The 15,372-nt window shown below is 47.4% G+C and overlaps 1 protein-coding gene across 3 annotated transcripts; it reads right to left on the minus strand.

The window, feature by feature from the left end:
- On the minus strand, positions 1-11,908 carry KMO (kynurenine 3-monooxygenase). Of its 3 annotated transcripts, none has more exons than XM_065750642.1 (15): positions 11,800-11,908; positions 10,349-10,418; positions 8,364-8,461; positions 7,029-7,118; positions 6,436-6,484; positions 4,300-4,387; positions 3,482-3,647; positions 3,174-3,245; positions 2,607-2,728; positions 1,560-1,707; positions 1,235-1,292; positions 1,073-1,155; positions 891-992; positions 753-812; positions 1-665 (listed from the first exon to the last, which is right to left on the minus strand). In XM_065750642.1, exons 1-15 carry the CDS (start codon positions 11,851-11,853, stop codon positions 492-494), a joined length of 1,434 nt encoding a protein of 477 aa, XP_065606714.1. In that variant the 5' UTR covers positions 11,854-11,908; the 3' UTR covers positions 1-491. The 3 variants fall into 3 exon arrangements, with proteins under 3 accessions (XP_065606714.1, XP_065606713.1, XP_065606715.1); XM_065750641.1 differs by having other exon boundaries at positions 3,482-3,653; XM_065750643.1 differs by lacking the exons at positions 8,364-8,461; positions 10,349-10,418; positions 11,800-11,908 and adding an exon at positions 7,702-7,839 and having other exon boundaries at positions 3,482-3,653.
- Between the last annotated feature and the right edge of the window lie 3,464 nt (positions 11,909-15,372).

Genomic DNA, 15,372 nt, shown 5'->3' on the forward strand with positions numbered 1-15,372 from the left:
GAGACAGGGATACATTTCTTCAGTAGATCTATGTTCTGCCTCATAAGAAGAAATTTAAGAGGAAGAACTAGTAAAGACAATCTCCTTCCAAAGGCATATGAGGAGGATAAAAGTAAGGAGAGACTGGATTCTGATAAGAGCAGAAGTCAGCCACACTGGCAGTCCCTGTATGGACTTAGAAGCCCCAAGTGATCCCAACTGACTTGCTGGCTGGAGGCTGCACATTCTCCCCACTACTGCTTGCAAACCCCACGCCCACCCCATGATGTGCAGCATCACTCAAGGCACAAAGCAGATTCAATTAGGCAGAGATGCATATGAGCCCCTGCAGAAGCTCAGCAGGCCCTCTGTGCCCCACTGAGATCCGCTCACCTTGGGGCAGGGCACAGAAGGGCTGCAGGAGCTGCCTACCACATCCCAACAGTGAAAAAAAGTCACCAAGCTGAGCCAACAGCCTGTGCCTTCACTTTTATTGCCTCCAGAACCTTCTGTTACATTTGAGCCACCTCGGTGCTGAAGGGAACATTTCCAATGTTCCTGACGTAATGGCACCAGCCCCACAAGTTTGGTATGAAGAAATATGAGTCCCGCATCAGCCTCTTTATGAGCAGGTAGGTGCAGCCTAGTCCTGCTGCCCCCATGACAAAGAGCCCTCGATTAATTATCTGCAAGTGCAAAGAAAAACCGCAGCACTGTCAGGAGCTTGCAGCACAAAGCTGTGCTGTTGTGCAGATGTGGGGCTCTCAGCTTACCTTTTCCTGCCATTTCCAGCGCTGAAGCACCTCGTGGTAGCGAATTCTGCTGAACGTCACCTGGGGAGATTGCATGAACAGGTGAGGGAGCAGCTCATGGTGGGCTAGAAAGCATGGGGAGCAAAGCTCCAGCCTTACCATTGTGTACAGTGGGATGATGGTAGAAGGCATGAGGATGTGGAGGAGGTTGTCGATCTGCTTCCGGAAAATGAACCATGTCGAATTGACGTGCTCTCGCATCTGCAACACAGAAGTCATCACCTGCCAGAAGGAGGCTGGACACTGCTGCACAGACAGCCCCTCAGGTGCCAGTCACTCACCTCTATATAGTTGTACATGGCTAAATCTGAGATGGCATGGTCATCGGGCACCCTTAGCCTGGAGAACTCAGGGAGGCAGGCAGCTGGGGAAAGAAAGCAGTGGGTGGCAGGGAGCTCCCCAGCAGGGCCTTCAGCTTCTGAGGGCTGAGCCATGCCACTCACTCAGGTCATTGTAGAACTGGTCCATTAATTCATCAAAGACCAGGCAATCCTCAAAGCCCTGGGGGGAATATTGGACAGTAAATAGGCAGCAGGAGTCACACATTCACAAGAAAGGCCCTCGGGGATGCTGAGCTAATGTATCTGTTAGCACCCATGACAACATTCCACAGAGCACAGCTTTAGAGCAGGAGGCCTCCAGGTCTCACTGCCAGGGATCTTGCAGGGCAATGGTAGGAAGTGTCATTTCCAGCAGCCTGGGGCTCCCACTGGGACTCTCATCCCCAAAATTGGGGACTGAACGACACAGGGCAAGATGTAAACTTACTGCGTTCATTCCCTGTCCGTAGAAAGGCACTACAGCATGAGCAGCATCTCCCATCAGCACACACTGGGAAGAGAGGTGGTAGGAGGAACATTTCACAGATACCATGGCCTGGGCTGGCAGCAAAAAGTAATCGTGCTTCAGCTCTCGCCTTCAAGCAAAACAAGAGATGCTTCATTTGATGGGACAAGAGACAGTAAGAGAAAACCATGCTACATGCAAGCTTAGGAAGCCAGGGCAATAGGCACTGTTTCCTCAGGATGCAAAAATCACATCTTTTCACTAGGATATTTGTGCTGGAAAAACATGAAAGAGCAAATAACTATTTCATTAGCTATTTCACTATACTTCAAATAAGCATGCCATAGGTACATGGGATAAATGCAGATGACTTCTTCTCCTACAGCAGTACGAATAGAGTAGCACAGCATATTGAGATCAGCCTTGCTCAGCAGCTCACTGATACCGTGCAGCCTTCACCCCACTGTGGGCATGGCTGCCAAACACGAAATCAGGCACCAGGCCTGGTTGCTCATAGCCCCATCCAGCCTAGCCTTCAACACCTCCAGGAACAGGACATTCCTGTGGCAAAACACAACTCTCACCTCAGCTCTAGTGAATCCACTTTGCTCATTCATCCCTAACAACAAAACCGTGGCTTATGAACCCTTAATCCATCTGACTTCAAAAACCTCAACAACAAAATGAATGCAGTAGGAGGTGACCTGTTTTGCTCCCCACAGTGGCAAGACTTGGGCTGTGCCTTCAAGGTACAGAATAGTGCTGGTGTGCAGGTTAATCACAGACCACTGGAGGATAGGTTGTATCTCTCTGCTGAGTCTGTTACCCCACTGAAGAGCAATGCAGACCCTGCTCTCTTTGGTCCCCCTCTCTTACAGGCCAAGAAGAGCCACTTAACAGTGTAATCAGGCAGCTGGCCTGACGGCTTAAGGGGATCTGGGACACAGGGAGACCTTGAGGAGGACCAGCATGTTCCCTAGCATAGTGCCACCATACTGAGGAGCAAGAAGGGTCACTGGGGACACTTACTCTCCGATGAGGGGGATGGAGTCTGGGAAGTAGGTCTGGAAAAAATCCAGTACTTGCTCACCAGTCATTAGCTTCTCAAATTCCTCGAAGGGCATGAAGAGAGTGCAGGTGAAAGACTTGTCCTGTCACCAGGGAGAAAGTTTAGAAAGAAGTCCAGAGGCCATGAAAAACACTTGATGTATGGGTCAGCAGCTTAATGCCCTGCCTGCTGGTCATCTGGGCATCTAGCCATTGCAGTGATACTCCTGTGCAGGGATGCTGTAGCACAGAGCAGGCTGCCTTGGTACTGGTTAGTACTTGGTCTGGTTTGTACTCCCAGCCCCAGGTTTCCTGGGATCTTGGGTGGGTAAGGTGAGAGAGAAGCAGCCTGGGCACTTGCTCAGTTCTGTGGGGGAGGGCTAGCTCTGGGACTACTGCCCTGTGCCCCTAGGCTATGGGAGCTCCTGGCTCAGGCTGCAGGTCCCTCTGGGCAACTCTAACAGCCCAAGCTGTGAAGCTGCCACCACAGCCAGCTCATCCCCACAAGCTCCATCCCAGCCCCAAGAGACCATGGCCATGGGTTATCACCATATTGGGCAGTGCAATCATCATGAAGGTGTTTCTTGGCCAGATGTGGAGGTAGTTTGGTTCCATGGCAAACTGAAAGAGAAAGAAAATCACCTTAGATCCCTGATCCATTCCACTTGGCCTCCCCAGCCTGGCACCAAGACATTGGCCCCACTACTGACAGAGAAACTCTGAGAGCAGTCTCTCCTAGAAAAGCTTGAATCCCTTGGGAGGATGGAATGAGAAGCAAGTTCCTCAGAGACATTATAAGAGGTAACAGGGCACCACACTCAAGGAGGCCATGGCAGACCCAGATCAGGTACACTTACATCTCCGTCCCTGGGAGGGATGGTCAGCTCCATGTAGCCATGAGGGATGTATTCTTGGCTGTAGTTGAAGCGCGTTTGCCTCATGAACTGCTTTCTGACTGTTGAGAAGGCTCCATCACATCCCACAACGAGATCGTAGGTGACTTCAAGGGGCAGCTGGCCAGACCTGGAACTAGCAGAGTTCCTTAGAACAGCCCTGCCATAAATCCCAGAACAGTTTGGCATCCCTAGGACCTGCCTTTCACAATTTGCTGCAAAAATGCCTTGGTCACTGGCAGCCTTTTGAATCTGCTAGGATATGGGGAGAATAGCTTTCACTGAAAGCTCAGCATCAGAATAAGTACTTATTTTGCAGACTGCCAAATCCATAGTTCTGCCAGACCTACCCAAGCACTCCGAAGGCACTGCTGGTGCAGTGATACTCTTGTGTAGAGCTTCCATCTCCATGTAGATGGGGTGGCATGGCCAGAACTTGATAAGATTGCAAACCAAGGTCTTTTCCTGCTCTTCCTAGTGAGTGATCTGACCCTGAAAGCCAGCACTTCAAGGACTGGCACGCTTACTTCCTGCACAGGTCAGCAGGCATGTGGCTCACCTATTGCCAGCCTTCTGGGGCTTAAGGAGTTACTTCAGCTTTTTCAAACTCCCTACGAACCCTGCTTTGACATCTCTGCTTTCCAAAGCTCATGCCAACTTTTGTCTATCCCATAGTAACTCACTGGTTTTGAACTGAGATTGCTCAATTGTTTGAGGTTTTATGAATTATTAAGCAGAAATAACAGAACACAGTACTTTATCCCAACTTGTACAGGGGTTACCTTTTTATGCTTAATGTCCCCAACTCTGCATTGCACTCTATTATCTTGTGTCCAAAGTACAGTTTAGTGTTGGAGTACTTCTCAGCAGCTGTGAAAAGACAACAAGTAGAGGTTTGTGCTGATAAAGAATCCCTGAATTACAGGGACTTCTGTTCTGCTGAGCAGTGTCAGGAAAGTAAGGGCATAGTAGGACAGTGTTTTGTTAAGTCTGGTTAACTCAGGTGTTTCTGCACCCACATAGATGCCTCAGGGTCAATATCTGAAATTACTTTTGCTGCAGAGAAAAGTACAGGACAAAGGGAAGCACCAGACAGAGCTGCAGCAATGCTAGCCAGCACTGGTCTGCAACAAGAACACGGCTATGGAGATGGACTTTGTATGTTTTTGTAAACAGAAAGGACTACACCCAAGACAGCAGTTTCTCCTTCTGTCAAAAACAATTTCCCTGGACTTATGTCTTGGCTAACCACAAAGGTAGGAACATCATTCTTAGAATCAAAGAGTCATAGAATGGCCTGGGTTGAAAAGGACCATAATGGTCGTCGAGTTTCAACCCCCCCACCATGTGCAGGGCTGCCAGCCACAAGAGCAGGCTGCCCAGCACCACATCCAGCCCAGCCTTGAATGCCTCCAGGGATGGGGCATCCATGACCTCCCTGGGCAACCTGTTCCAGTGTGCCACTTCCCTCTCAGAGGTGCTCCAGCCCTCTGATCATCTTTGTGGCCCTCCTCTGGACCCGCACCAAGAGCTCCACGTCCTTCCTGTACTGGGGCCCCCAGGCCTGGATGCAGTACTGCAGATGGGGCCTCACAAGAGCAGAGTAGAGGGGGACAATCCCCTCCGTGTCCCTGCTGGCCACCCCTTTTTTAATGCAGCCCAGAACACAGTTGGCCTTCTGGGCTGCAAGCACACACTGCCAGCTCACGTCCAGCTTCTTGTCCATCAGGACCCCCAAGTCCTTCTCCTCTGGGCTGCTCTCAAGATCTTCCCCCAGTTTGGATAAATACCTGGGGTTGCCCTGACCCAAGTGCAGCACTCTGCACTTGCCCTTATTTCTTCAAACAATGAAATCATCTTCAATGATTTCTTATCATCTGCAAACTTGCTGAGGGTGCATTCGATGCCATCGTCTGTGTCACTGATGAAGATGTTGAAGAGCACCGGTCCCAAGACCAACCCCTGAGGGACACTGCTTGTGCCCGGCCTCCACCCTGACACAGAACCCTTACTCACAATCCTTTGGCTGCGTCCAGCCAGCCAATTCCTAATCCACCTCAACAGTCCATCCTTCAAAGCCACACCTCTCCAATTTAGAGAGAAGGATGTGGTGAGGGACCATGTCAAAGGCTTTGCAGAAGATGGTAGATGACATCCATTGCCCTTCCCCCATCCACAGAAGTCATCACTCCATCACAGAAGGAGTATGGCCATGATATCTGGGCAATGTTCCTCCTACCACCTCTCTTCCCAGTGTGTGCTGATGGGAGATGCTGCTCATGCTGTAGTGCCTTTCTACGGACAGGGAATGAATGCAGTAAGTTTACATCTTGCCCTGTGTCGTTCAGTCCCCAATTTTGGGGATGAGTGTCCCAGTGGGAGCCCCAGGCTGCTGGAAATGACACTTCCTACCATTGCCCTGCAAGATCCCTGGCAGTGAGACCTGGAGGCCTCCTGCTCTAAAGCTGGCAATCTTTATGAGCTCCTCAAGCAAGTCAGAATTTTGCTAAGATTTAGCTGGACTTGCTGCACTCAGCAGAGGATTTGTTGTTTCTGCCCATGTCACTCCTCTGCAGAGAGGGTAATTAACAACAGAATAACAGACCTCTGTGATCTGGAGTACATCTGCTTTGTTTCTATTCATTTCTCAACTATTTTTGCACTTCTCTGGATGTTGGGAGATGATGCTAAGCAATGGGGACTTAGACAGGACAAGCATAGGATTTCATTTAATATGCTTCTCCTGCTTTCTTGATAACACAGTTGGTTTGCATATGCACTTTCTGAGAGTCAGCTTGTGCAGAACACAGGCAGAGAGAGCCTGGGGCTCGAAAGCACTCAGGTGATGTTTACCACTCACCAGTCAAACCTTACATTCTTAGTAGATAGGGTATTAAAGTGTATGCAAACACGCTTACCTGTTAACAGCTCTCTGTTTAAGTTTGCTCTGTCCACAGAGAGAATGTACTGCAAAACATACAACAAATGGAGCTCAGAAGGGATTTCTATCCTTTGCATAGCAAGGGGAATGCACCACCTCCTCAGAATGTCCCAATAACAGCTACAGTGAAACCAAGTGACAGCTTGCAATTCCCTCCCTGCTGATAGCATCACTGAAAAGCATGTGTGCAGGGTGGGAAAGGAGGAAATCAAAATGAGACAGGCATAGTAGCACTGTGGTGATGATTGTGCTCAAGATCAGCTTGTAGAGAGGAAGGGGAATCAAGTTCCATGTTTGCCAGTAAATTACAGATCTCTACAGCATGATTTGTATGCATGGACACCCACATCAGCATAAGTGTGGCAGGACTGATTATGCACAAAGTAAATTCTGTGCATTTTCATAGATCAGGAAGAGGGGAAATCCTGAGATGAAGGTAACCTCATTTCTTCCAGTATGCTGCTGTGTCCACCTTGGAAGATGCACCTGCCCATCACAGAGCTACAGAAACTCTCAGAGATCTCTTGCACTATATGAAGCACCACAAAAACAGCAGCATGAGATCAGTACCTGGTTCTTCTTGCCATAAGGGATAGAGTACTTCTTCCCCAGACGTGTGTGTATTCTCCGTGCATGCATGGGGATGCCTTTGGACACAATCTAGAAAAGAAGGGAGGAGAATCTAGTTTTTCCACCGAAGCTGAGCTTCCAAGGGACAAGACACAACCCATCAAATGCCACCATGCTCTGAGCAGGGTGGGACAATTTCTGCTATGCTCCATCTCTGGCTTTGTGCAACCAGCAAGATTGGTGGAGAGAAGTTTGTACGGCTGTGGACCCCAAGTTTTACTGAAGGTAAACGCTGCAGTATGGGATGTAGGAGGGATAACACCAAATTACAACCAGATGCTGGGATGAGTTGATGACACAATGTTAGCATACTGGAGGAGAAAGCATCCCTCTCATCACATCCTTCTGGCACTCCAGCTCTTTTAGGAGGCTGCCCACTTCTGCTCCCTTCACCCTCACTCTGCAGGAGGGAAGAGAGGTGGATGTTGGAGGAGTTCCCTTCACAGGGAAGCACTTCTGCCACACACAGAGCCTGGCTGCCTGGAGCAGCTGGCACCCTCTGGCATGGGGAGCAGAAGAGAGGCTGTCCATCACTGGTTGAAGTTAACAGCATCTCAAGCACAGATACCTCATTTCTATGATGAAAAACTGAACATGAGCCAAAAGTGCACACTTGCAGCTCAGAAGGCCAATGATGTCATGAGTTCTATCAGAAGAGGGGTGGCCAGCAGGGCAAGGGAGGTGTTTGTCCCCCTCCACCCTGCCCTTGTGAGGCCCCAGCTGGAGTACTGCATCCAAATACAGGGCCCCTACAGGAAAAATGTGAAGCTGTTGGAGAGGGTCCAGAGGAGAGCCACAAAGATGAACCAAGGGCTGGGGCACCTCCCCTATAAAGAAAGGTTGAGGGAGCTGGGCTTGTTCAGCCTGGAAAAGAGAAGGCTGAGAGCAGACCTCATTGCAGCCTTCCAGTGTTTCAAGGGAGTTTAGAAACATGAGGGAAATCAACTTTATACATGGGTAGATAGCGACAAGACAAGAAGGAATGGAATGGCTTTGAACTAAAGGAGGGGAGATTTAGATGAGATGTCGAGGGAAGTTTGTTACTGAGCGAGTGGTGAGATGCTGCAACACACTGCCAGAGAGGCTGTGGATGCTCTGTCCCTGGAGGTGTTTAAAGCCAAGTTGGATGGGGCCCTGGGCAACCTGGTCTAGTACTTGATCAAGCAGCTGCCAACCCTGCCTGTGGCTGGGGGGCTGGAACTTGATGGCCCTTGAGGTCCCTTCCAACCCAAGCCATTCTGTGATTCTACAGTTCTACAGAAGCAGGGAGGGTACCTGCTCTTCCAACCCCACAGCCTGCAGGGCCCGGCGTCCTCTGTGTGACAGGGCCAAGTTAATACTTCTGCCACGGGCAAAGCTGTACACCCGGATATCTGTGAGGAGAGAGACATTGGTTGCACAGGTCCCTTCAGCAAGGGCTGCACTGCCCAAGAATCAGTAGGTGGATGGTGGTGAGTCTCCTGCCCTTCACCATCCCCTTGCTGAGACAAAACTGGCAGCATTCTGCTGAGGAACCTGTTTCTGAGATGTTCCTGCCACATATGGGATGGTGCTTTCTGTGCCACCCACATAGATTTTGCTCAGATTCTCCTGGCCATCCAGCCAGCATGTGTCATAGGGCCTTGTCCCAATCCCAAGACAGGTACTATCTCAGCAAGATCCACAGGCCACAAGGCTGAGCAGAGAGGTAAGTTTCACCCGACTTGAAGGCAGGTAGAAACACCCATAGTGCTCTCTTGCATGGGTTGGAGGTATTCTGGCACTGCCAATCACTTGGTGCTTCAGTAGCAGCAGGAGAGAATGGAGCTGCTTCCAGTATCCAAAGGGCAATGAGGGCTATCCTTGTAGCAACGGCTGAATACAACTTTCTTCAGTTTATTTAACCACAGGCTTTTTGAACCCCTGAAACTTCTGGCAAATACATAATCTGGCAAAGAGATGGAAGAACCATTTCCTTTTGTTCTGAAACTGCAGCCTGCTGGCTTCACTTGAGGCTTCTGCCAGAGGAAGCTGCAAGCACCATGCTAAGCTGCAGGTGTACTTCGTCCGGTTGTATGAGCTGGGACATTTTAGACTGTCCAACGTGCTGCAGAAATGCCCTGCTGCTGCTCATTCTTTCAGCACCTGGAGGAACTCCTATTTGCCAGGTCCTCCTTTTGCTACAGCTGGAGCTGTGCTGTACCTGGAGAAGTGCTGCTGTTTCTCCTGTTGCTACATCTCCTCTACCGCCTTCAGCCTGCCTCAGATGCTAGTCCTCAGCACACAGACACAATCAACAGCAAAGAGAATGAAGAAATAAACTGGACAAGAACCACATGTCTCTGACAGCTTAAGAACTCACTCATGCAAACACTCAGTGCTAACACATGCTACTTGCTCTACAGGCCATGGCAGCACTGTGCCCACTCACTCTGAGCATCATCCAGGGCCTTTCCAGCATGGTACTCCAGCTTCTGAACATGAGCTGTGATGTTTCAGCTCCTTTGACAGCATCTTCTAACCATCAAATACAAACACTGCCACACGGACAGGCAGACAGCTCTGTGCTCTGCAGTAGTCACACTTCTGTGTTCCAGGGAAGAGAAATGGAAACACTCTGATAAGTGTCTCTTGTGAGCTGTCATGCTTCCTAAAGTGGGTTTTCCTTACTAGCAGTTCAGGAACTTGCAGCTTTCTTTCAGTGCTTTGCTGCTATCCATCCTTACAGGCAAGGACAACCCTCTTGCTGACCATGGTTTCAATACAGCCACTGACAACACAGCCCTTCTGGCTGCAGTCACTGCCACTGTCACCTCCATCTCTCCTCAGCATTAACTGTGGTAGCTGGGATCAGGTCAGTGCTTTAAGCCCAAACAGCAAAGCTGCAGCATTAACAGTATTTTTTCCCAAACTTATGATTATTGGCTCAGTGCACCATGCCAGTATTCTTAATGCAGAAACTAAGTTTTGAAAGAGGAGAGTTTAAATAAATCTTTCAATCTTCAAGCCAAGGACATAAAAAAAAAGGTCATAATTTTAGTAGCTGAAGTTCTCTCCACACAAGGCAATATATTTCTAATAAGTTTTTTCCCCCAATACCGTAGGAACTAAAGACTGCAAGAATGAAAAGAGTATTCTGAAAATGATATCTTCAGATTCTGCTCTCTGCAGCTTAAGTGAGGTCATGCAGCTCCTCTTTTACTTCTTGAAGAACTGTTAGCAGCAAAAGAACAAAAGTTACTAATCAAGCTGTAATTAATCAAGCTGTAAGCTGTACTTACCTTCTCTGGCTTCATAAACATCAACATGGAAACCTCGTCTAGCAAAGAAACATGCATTTAATGCACCCACCTATAAGAGAAGACAGAAATGGGAGTGAAGTTGTAGAGCACTATGAAAATGCTTCTCCTTCCCATTAGAAAACCACAGCTGTGAGCACAGCTCAGCAGATGCAGGGTGACCCTTTGACCTGCAGAAGTCTTCTTCCTGGAGAGAGGACCTTTGCAGAGAAGATCATCCTCTCAGAAGTTAGACACTACATCTCATTATATATAGTCATACTAGGTACAGGACTTGTTTACATTCATCAGTAATTGAGCATAGCTAACCCCTTCAACCAAGGGCAGCAGAAGCTACTGCAGACATGCTCCTGCTTCCTCTCAAGATTACAGATAGGGCGTTAAGGAGCATGGCTCAGTGATGGGACTCAACAGGTCGGGATGGCAGATGGATTTAATGATCTTGAAGGTCTTTTCCAACCTAAGTGATTCAACAATTCTGTATTTATCTTCCTCAGTGCAATTCAGGCTGCTGCAGCATTCCTCAAGAAAAAGGGGGAAAAAAAAAGCTGCACCTGTGCAAAAGCAAGATGTTACCTTAAAAAAGACAACACACGTCCCACTTTTCACTTAAATGTGTATCTTCTTTTGTTTTTAATTTCTATCATTAACTGCTGTCAGAATAAGCAGAACCACAGACTCTTAGTCTTCCTCTTTTTCCAACAGCAAGGGGACCAAGAAGCTAACAGCCAAAATGTCAGATAGGAGCTTTGGGAGCTGTCATTTAAAGTCAGACAGCCCTGCAGGCAGCAATGAAATAAAAGTGGTCTTAAATGAGCAAGGAAAGAGGAAGGCATCTTCTCTTATCTTAGCATTTACCAAATCTCAGTCCTCATATGGCTTTTCACATTAGTGATTTTGTTAAAGCCAGAAACAAGTGAAGCAATGGAAGATCAACTAAAGCCTGGCTCAAAGTGCCCTGAGGGGGCAGAGTCCAACTTGAGTGTTTTTCCCCCAGAAAACTTACACTCCTTTGCTGGAAAGGAGAGAGAAGTATCCAGAAGTGTGCTGTTTTTCTGTCCTGGTACACATGCAATGCCTGAACAAGGGATGTACTTGGTGGACCTTTAGGTCTCTGTTGTATCTCAGCAGCAAAGCTTTCCCTTAGAGAAGATCCCTTCTCTTGGTACAAAGTCCCAGCTGTGCAACAAGACCTGCTGTCTCCTACAGTGGGAATGCAACCAGATGATAACATCTGCCATTTGGCAGAAAAATAATTGTAAGAAAAATGGGGTTACAATACTATTTTGTCAATCCGCAGAGCAAATCAGTTAACGGGCTACAAGCAGGCAAGCACTGTACAAACGGAAAGGCAACACAGACAACACAGTCTCCCCCCCCCCACACACACACACTTCCCAGCAATCAAACAGCAGACAAACTGCCTTTCCTACCAGGCCCCCTCCAACAATGGCAACTTTTTTCCCCTGGATGTTGCTGGACTCCATCAGTGTTGACTTTGAGCAGCAGGCAGGCTTGTGTCCTCTCACGGTCACTGTGCTGTACTCACAAGAAGGAGGGAGCAGGATGTGGGTGGTTGATTCAGGCCTGGGCTCTTCTTCCCTAGTTAATATTAAAGCTCAGCTCCCAACTCAGGCTGCAAGAGCACCAGCCTGACTGGCTGCCAGACATGTTACTCTGGTATGAATGTGGGCCATTCAGCAGAACCTCTTTTGAAAATGGTGAAGCAATTCTGCAGTCTTCAGGTGTCTCATAAAATGCAACCTTCCTGCAAGGAAGAGTTACTCAGGTTGGTTTAGCCAAACATTGGGCATTCAGGAATATGTATTAACATTTTGCTTGTCCAAAGCAGGGGACAAACGTGTTTTCTAAGCCAAAAGTAAACATATTCTCTGACCTGAAAAAAGCCTTTTTGGAATTCAATTCTCTGCTATTTCCAGTAATGTCTAACCTACAGTGAAAATTACCATATAGTAACTACCATTTATTGCAAAATGTGCAGTACACAGCCCAAAACAACACATCTGCCTTGAAAGAGCAAGATCAAAATATCCACACAAGAATGGTGCAGCTTTCCATTGCATATTCTCAAGCAGTGAGGGCCAGTTGCTCCCAATGGGACAAGGGAGCAGGTGCAATGGCAGCAAGGTGGGGGCCTTGCAGGGCATAGACCCAGCCCACAGTGCCAGGTAAGGTGAGTAGGCCAGTCCCAGTTTGGTAGCAAAGGACCCAGGGTGGAAGACAACTCAGTGTAGATAAGACAAGCCTGAGTAGTTGCTCTGGTTCACTGGTATTGGTCACTGACTCATAATCACCAGGCACATACATGGTGACAAATCCACCCTAACTAATGAGCCAGCAGTGTGTTCTTGCAGCCTGGAAGGCCATTTCCTTTCCTGGCTGCATCAATAGAGTGCAACAGAGTAAGGGAAGTGATTGTCCCACTCTGCTCTGCCCTTATGAGGCACCTTCATACAAGTCTGGGGCCCCGGCACAGGAAAGATGTGTTGCTGTTGGAATGGACCCAGAGGAGGGCCACAAAGATGATGAGGGCATTGGAGCACCTCTCCTATGAAGAAAGGCTGAGGGAGCAGGATTGTTTAGGCTGGAGGAGAGAAGACTTTAGGGAGACCTGAGTTCAGTCTTTCAGTACTTAAAGGGAGTTTATAAATAAGATAGAGAGTGACTATTTACACTCTCTGATAGTGATAGGACAAAGGGAAGTAGGTTTAAAGTAAGAATGGGGCTGGTGGGCAGCCTGATCTGGTGGGAGGCAACAGCCCACGGCAGGGGGATTGGAACTAGATCTTTGAGGTCTCTTCCAACCCAAGCCATGCTGTTATTCTATGATTCTGGATTATGGAGTCGATACCCTGAAAGCCACAGGCCCAGGTTAGATGGATTGCTGCCTACCCTCAAACTCCAGCCCAGGTGGGGCAGATCAGTGATATTAAAACCCATTGATGCAGTGGCACTGCATATAAACTTGTCGCCACAGAAGATGCTCTGTAGGATGTTTGTTATATGCTACAATTATTTGACTCATGCTAGCTAATTAACTAACATGTACCCACTGAAGAAGAGATTTAAAAAACCTGCCTAAGGCAGGATCAGCTCTCCCACACCCCTGTGTCTGCTAGAGCTCCAGCTCCCACAGAACGTAGGTTGTACAACACTGTAGATGACCTGTTTTAACACACTATCACTCCTGCATGCATCAAAGCTTTCCTCATGCAAAGCTTAAATCAACCTTTACTGTCTCATTTCATCTCAGCCACCGAGCCTTCATGCAGCAAATAGTCACAAAAGGGGGAGAGGGTAGAATGTGAAGTAAATTTTATATTGTAAATAGCATTATTTTGTATAGTAAATAGCAACACTGGTTAATTGTTTTCAGAGCACAGACAGCATTAGCTTCCAGCAGTGATGGTTCTTATGTGAAAGTATCACTCTTAGCACCCCTTGAATGCTTGTCCTGTAAGTTTTACAGATTGCTCCACCAACATAGCTTACCAGTTTAATAACAGTCCTTTAAAGTGTGCCAGTTAACTCTTGGAATCCTGAGACTACTACAATGTACAGTCACGTCACTAAAGCTGGTTTTGTAAAACTGCTTTCTTAAGACAGCTGGACCAGGGCTGCACGAGCTGCCTTAGCAACAGTTTGCAAGTTCAGCAATATGTTAATTCTTTCTTGGGAGAGAGGCCAGTAATGAATGGAATACCCCAGGGAGTGAATATCCCAGGGGGATCTGGTCGTCTTTAACATTTTCAGTAATGATAAGATGATGGGGTAATTTACCTCCCAGTAAATTCATGGACAATGTAGAATGAGGGACTTGGGAAACATTTGTCAAAGATGGATTTTTTTTCAAGAATGTCCACAGCTGGACTGACACCTCACCAAGAGCCTCAGGTGCAGTGGAAACTCTGAGCACTGACATAGGTTAAAAGTTTATCTTCCAAGATGGCACAGATAAGCTTCTTTCTGTCACACTTATCTGCTTACTTATTGAAAACACTTCTTAGCAAATGGTACTAAACCTCACCTGTCAGGGATTATCTATGCCTGGTGCAGTATGTTTTGTCCTGGGTAGCCAAATAGTTCCAAATAAAATCTGGGACCCTGGGTTATTTCCTCAGACTTGCTTCAGACTGCACTGTAAAATAAATAAATAAATAATGTCTATATGTTCTTTTTAATTTGGGAGAATATTTCAACAACCATGGCTGCATTTGGGGTCACTAACCTTATTTCTACTGCAGAAAACTTCAGTTTAAAAACAGAGGAACATGAGAAGACATTGAGAAGGTGCTTCTAATTTGTAGGCTTTCTTTCTCTACTAAGCACAATCAGGCTGCTGAGAGCATGGGAAAGATGTTGCTCATCACTTAGTTACAGCTTGGGTCTAAAAGAATTCTAAAGGAGAACAAAAAGAAGAGCATGACATTGCTTTCAGTGCTTAGCAACTGAAAATTGATAGGAAAAATAAAAAAGGAGAAGGTCTGATTTACGTTCCTTAGGAAAACAAACACATCAGTATTCAAAGAAGGACCTTGTAATCTTTTTGTTTTGTTTTTTCCCCAAGGTGAAATCCTGATAATGTGAAAGATTGAGAAATACACAAATACACGAGTTCAGGCTGCTGACGTCACCCTCCAACAGCTCATTGAAAAGAAAACCTTGGTTAGCTCAGGAGAGACTGAGCCCTTTGGGAAGAACACATGGACTACAGACGTGGGGGTACTGGTGTTCCACTGAAACGATCAAATATGATGACTGCAGGAGCAATTTTATTTCTTCTTTTCCCTACTGAAAATTATTTGTTCAAATACTATGAGCTCTGTCAACCCACCTAAAGCAATTAGAGCAGAGTACTGCTCTTTACAAAAAAACACATGCTCCTGGGCTCTTCTCCGAGGCCACCCTGCAGCCTTCCTGCTACCAAAAGCTTGCCATGTAAACCCAGTACAGGAAGAACGCATAGGTTGATGAATTTTGGCAAT

This window comes from Cyrtonyx montezumae, unplaced genomic scaffold (assembly GCF_038088225.1).
Source record: "Cyrtonyx montezumae isolate F1298 unplaced genomic scaffold, pur_monq_1.0 scaffold_7, whole genome shotgun sequence".
NCBI lineage: Eukaryota > Metazoa > Chordata > Aves > Galliformes > Odontophoridae > Cyrtonyx > Cyrtonyx montezumae.

Coding starts and splice junctions, on each gene's coding strand:
- KMO (XM_065750641.1), bottom strand. CDS start 11,853: ATGGAGTCCAGCAACATCCAGGGGAAAAAAGTTGCCATTGTTGGAGGG. Junction 8,462..10,348: donor TGTTTATGAAGCCAGAGAAG/GTAAGTACAGCT, acceptor CTCTCCTCACAG/ATATCCGGGTGTACAGCTTT. Junction 1,708..2,606: donor TCCATCCCCCTCATCGGAGA/GTAAGTGTCCCC, acceptor TTTTGCTTGAAG/GCGAGAGCTGAAGCACGATT.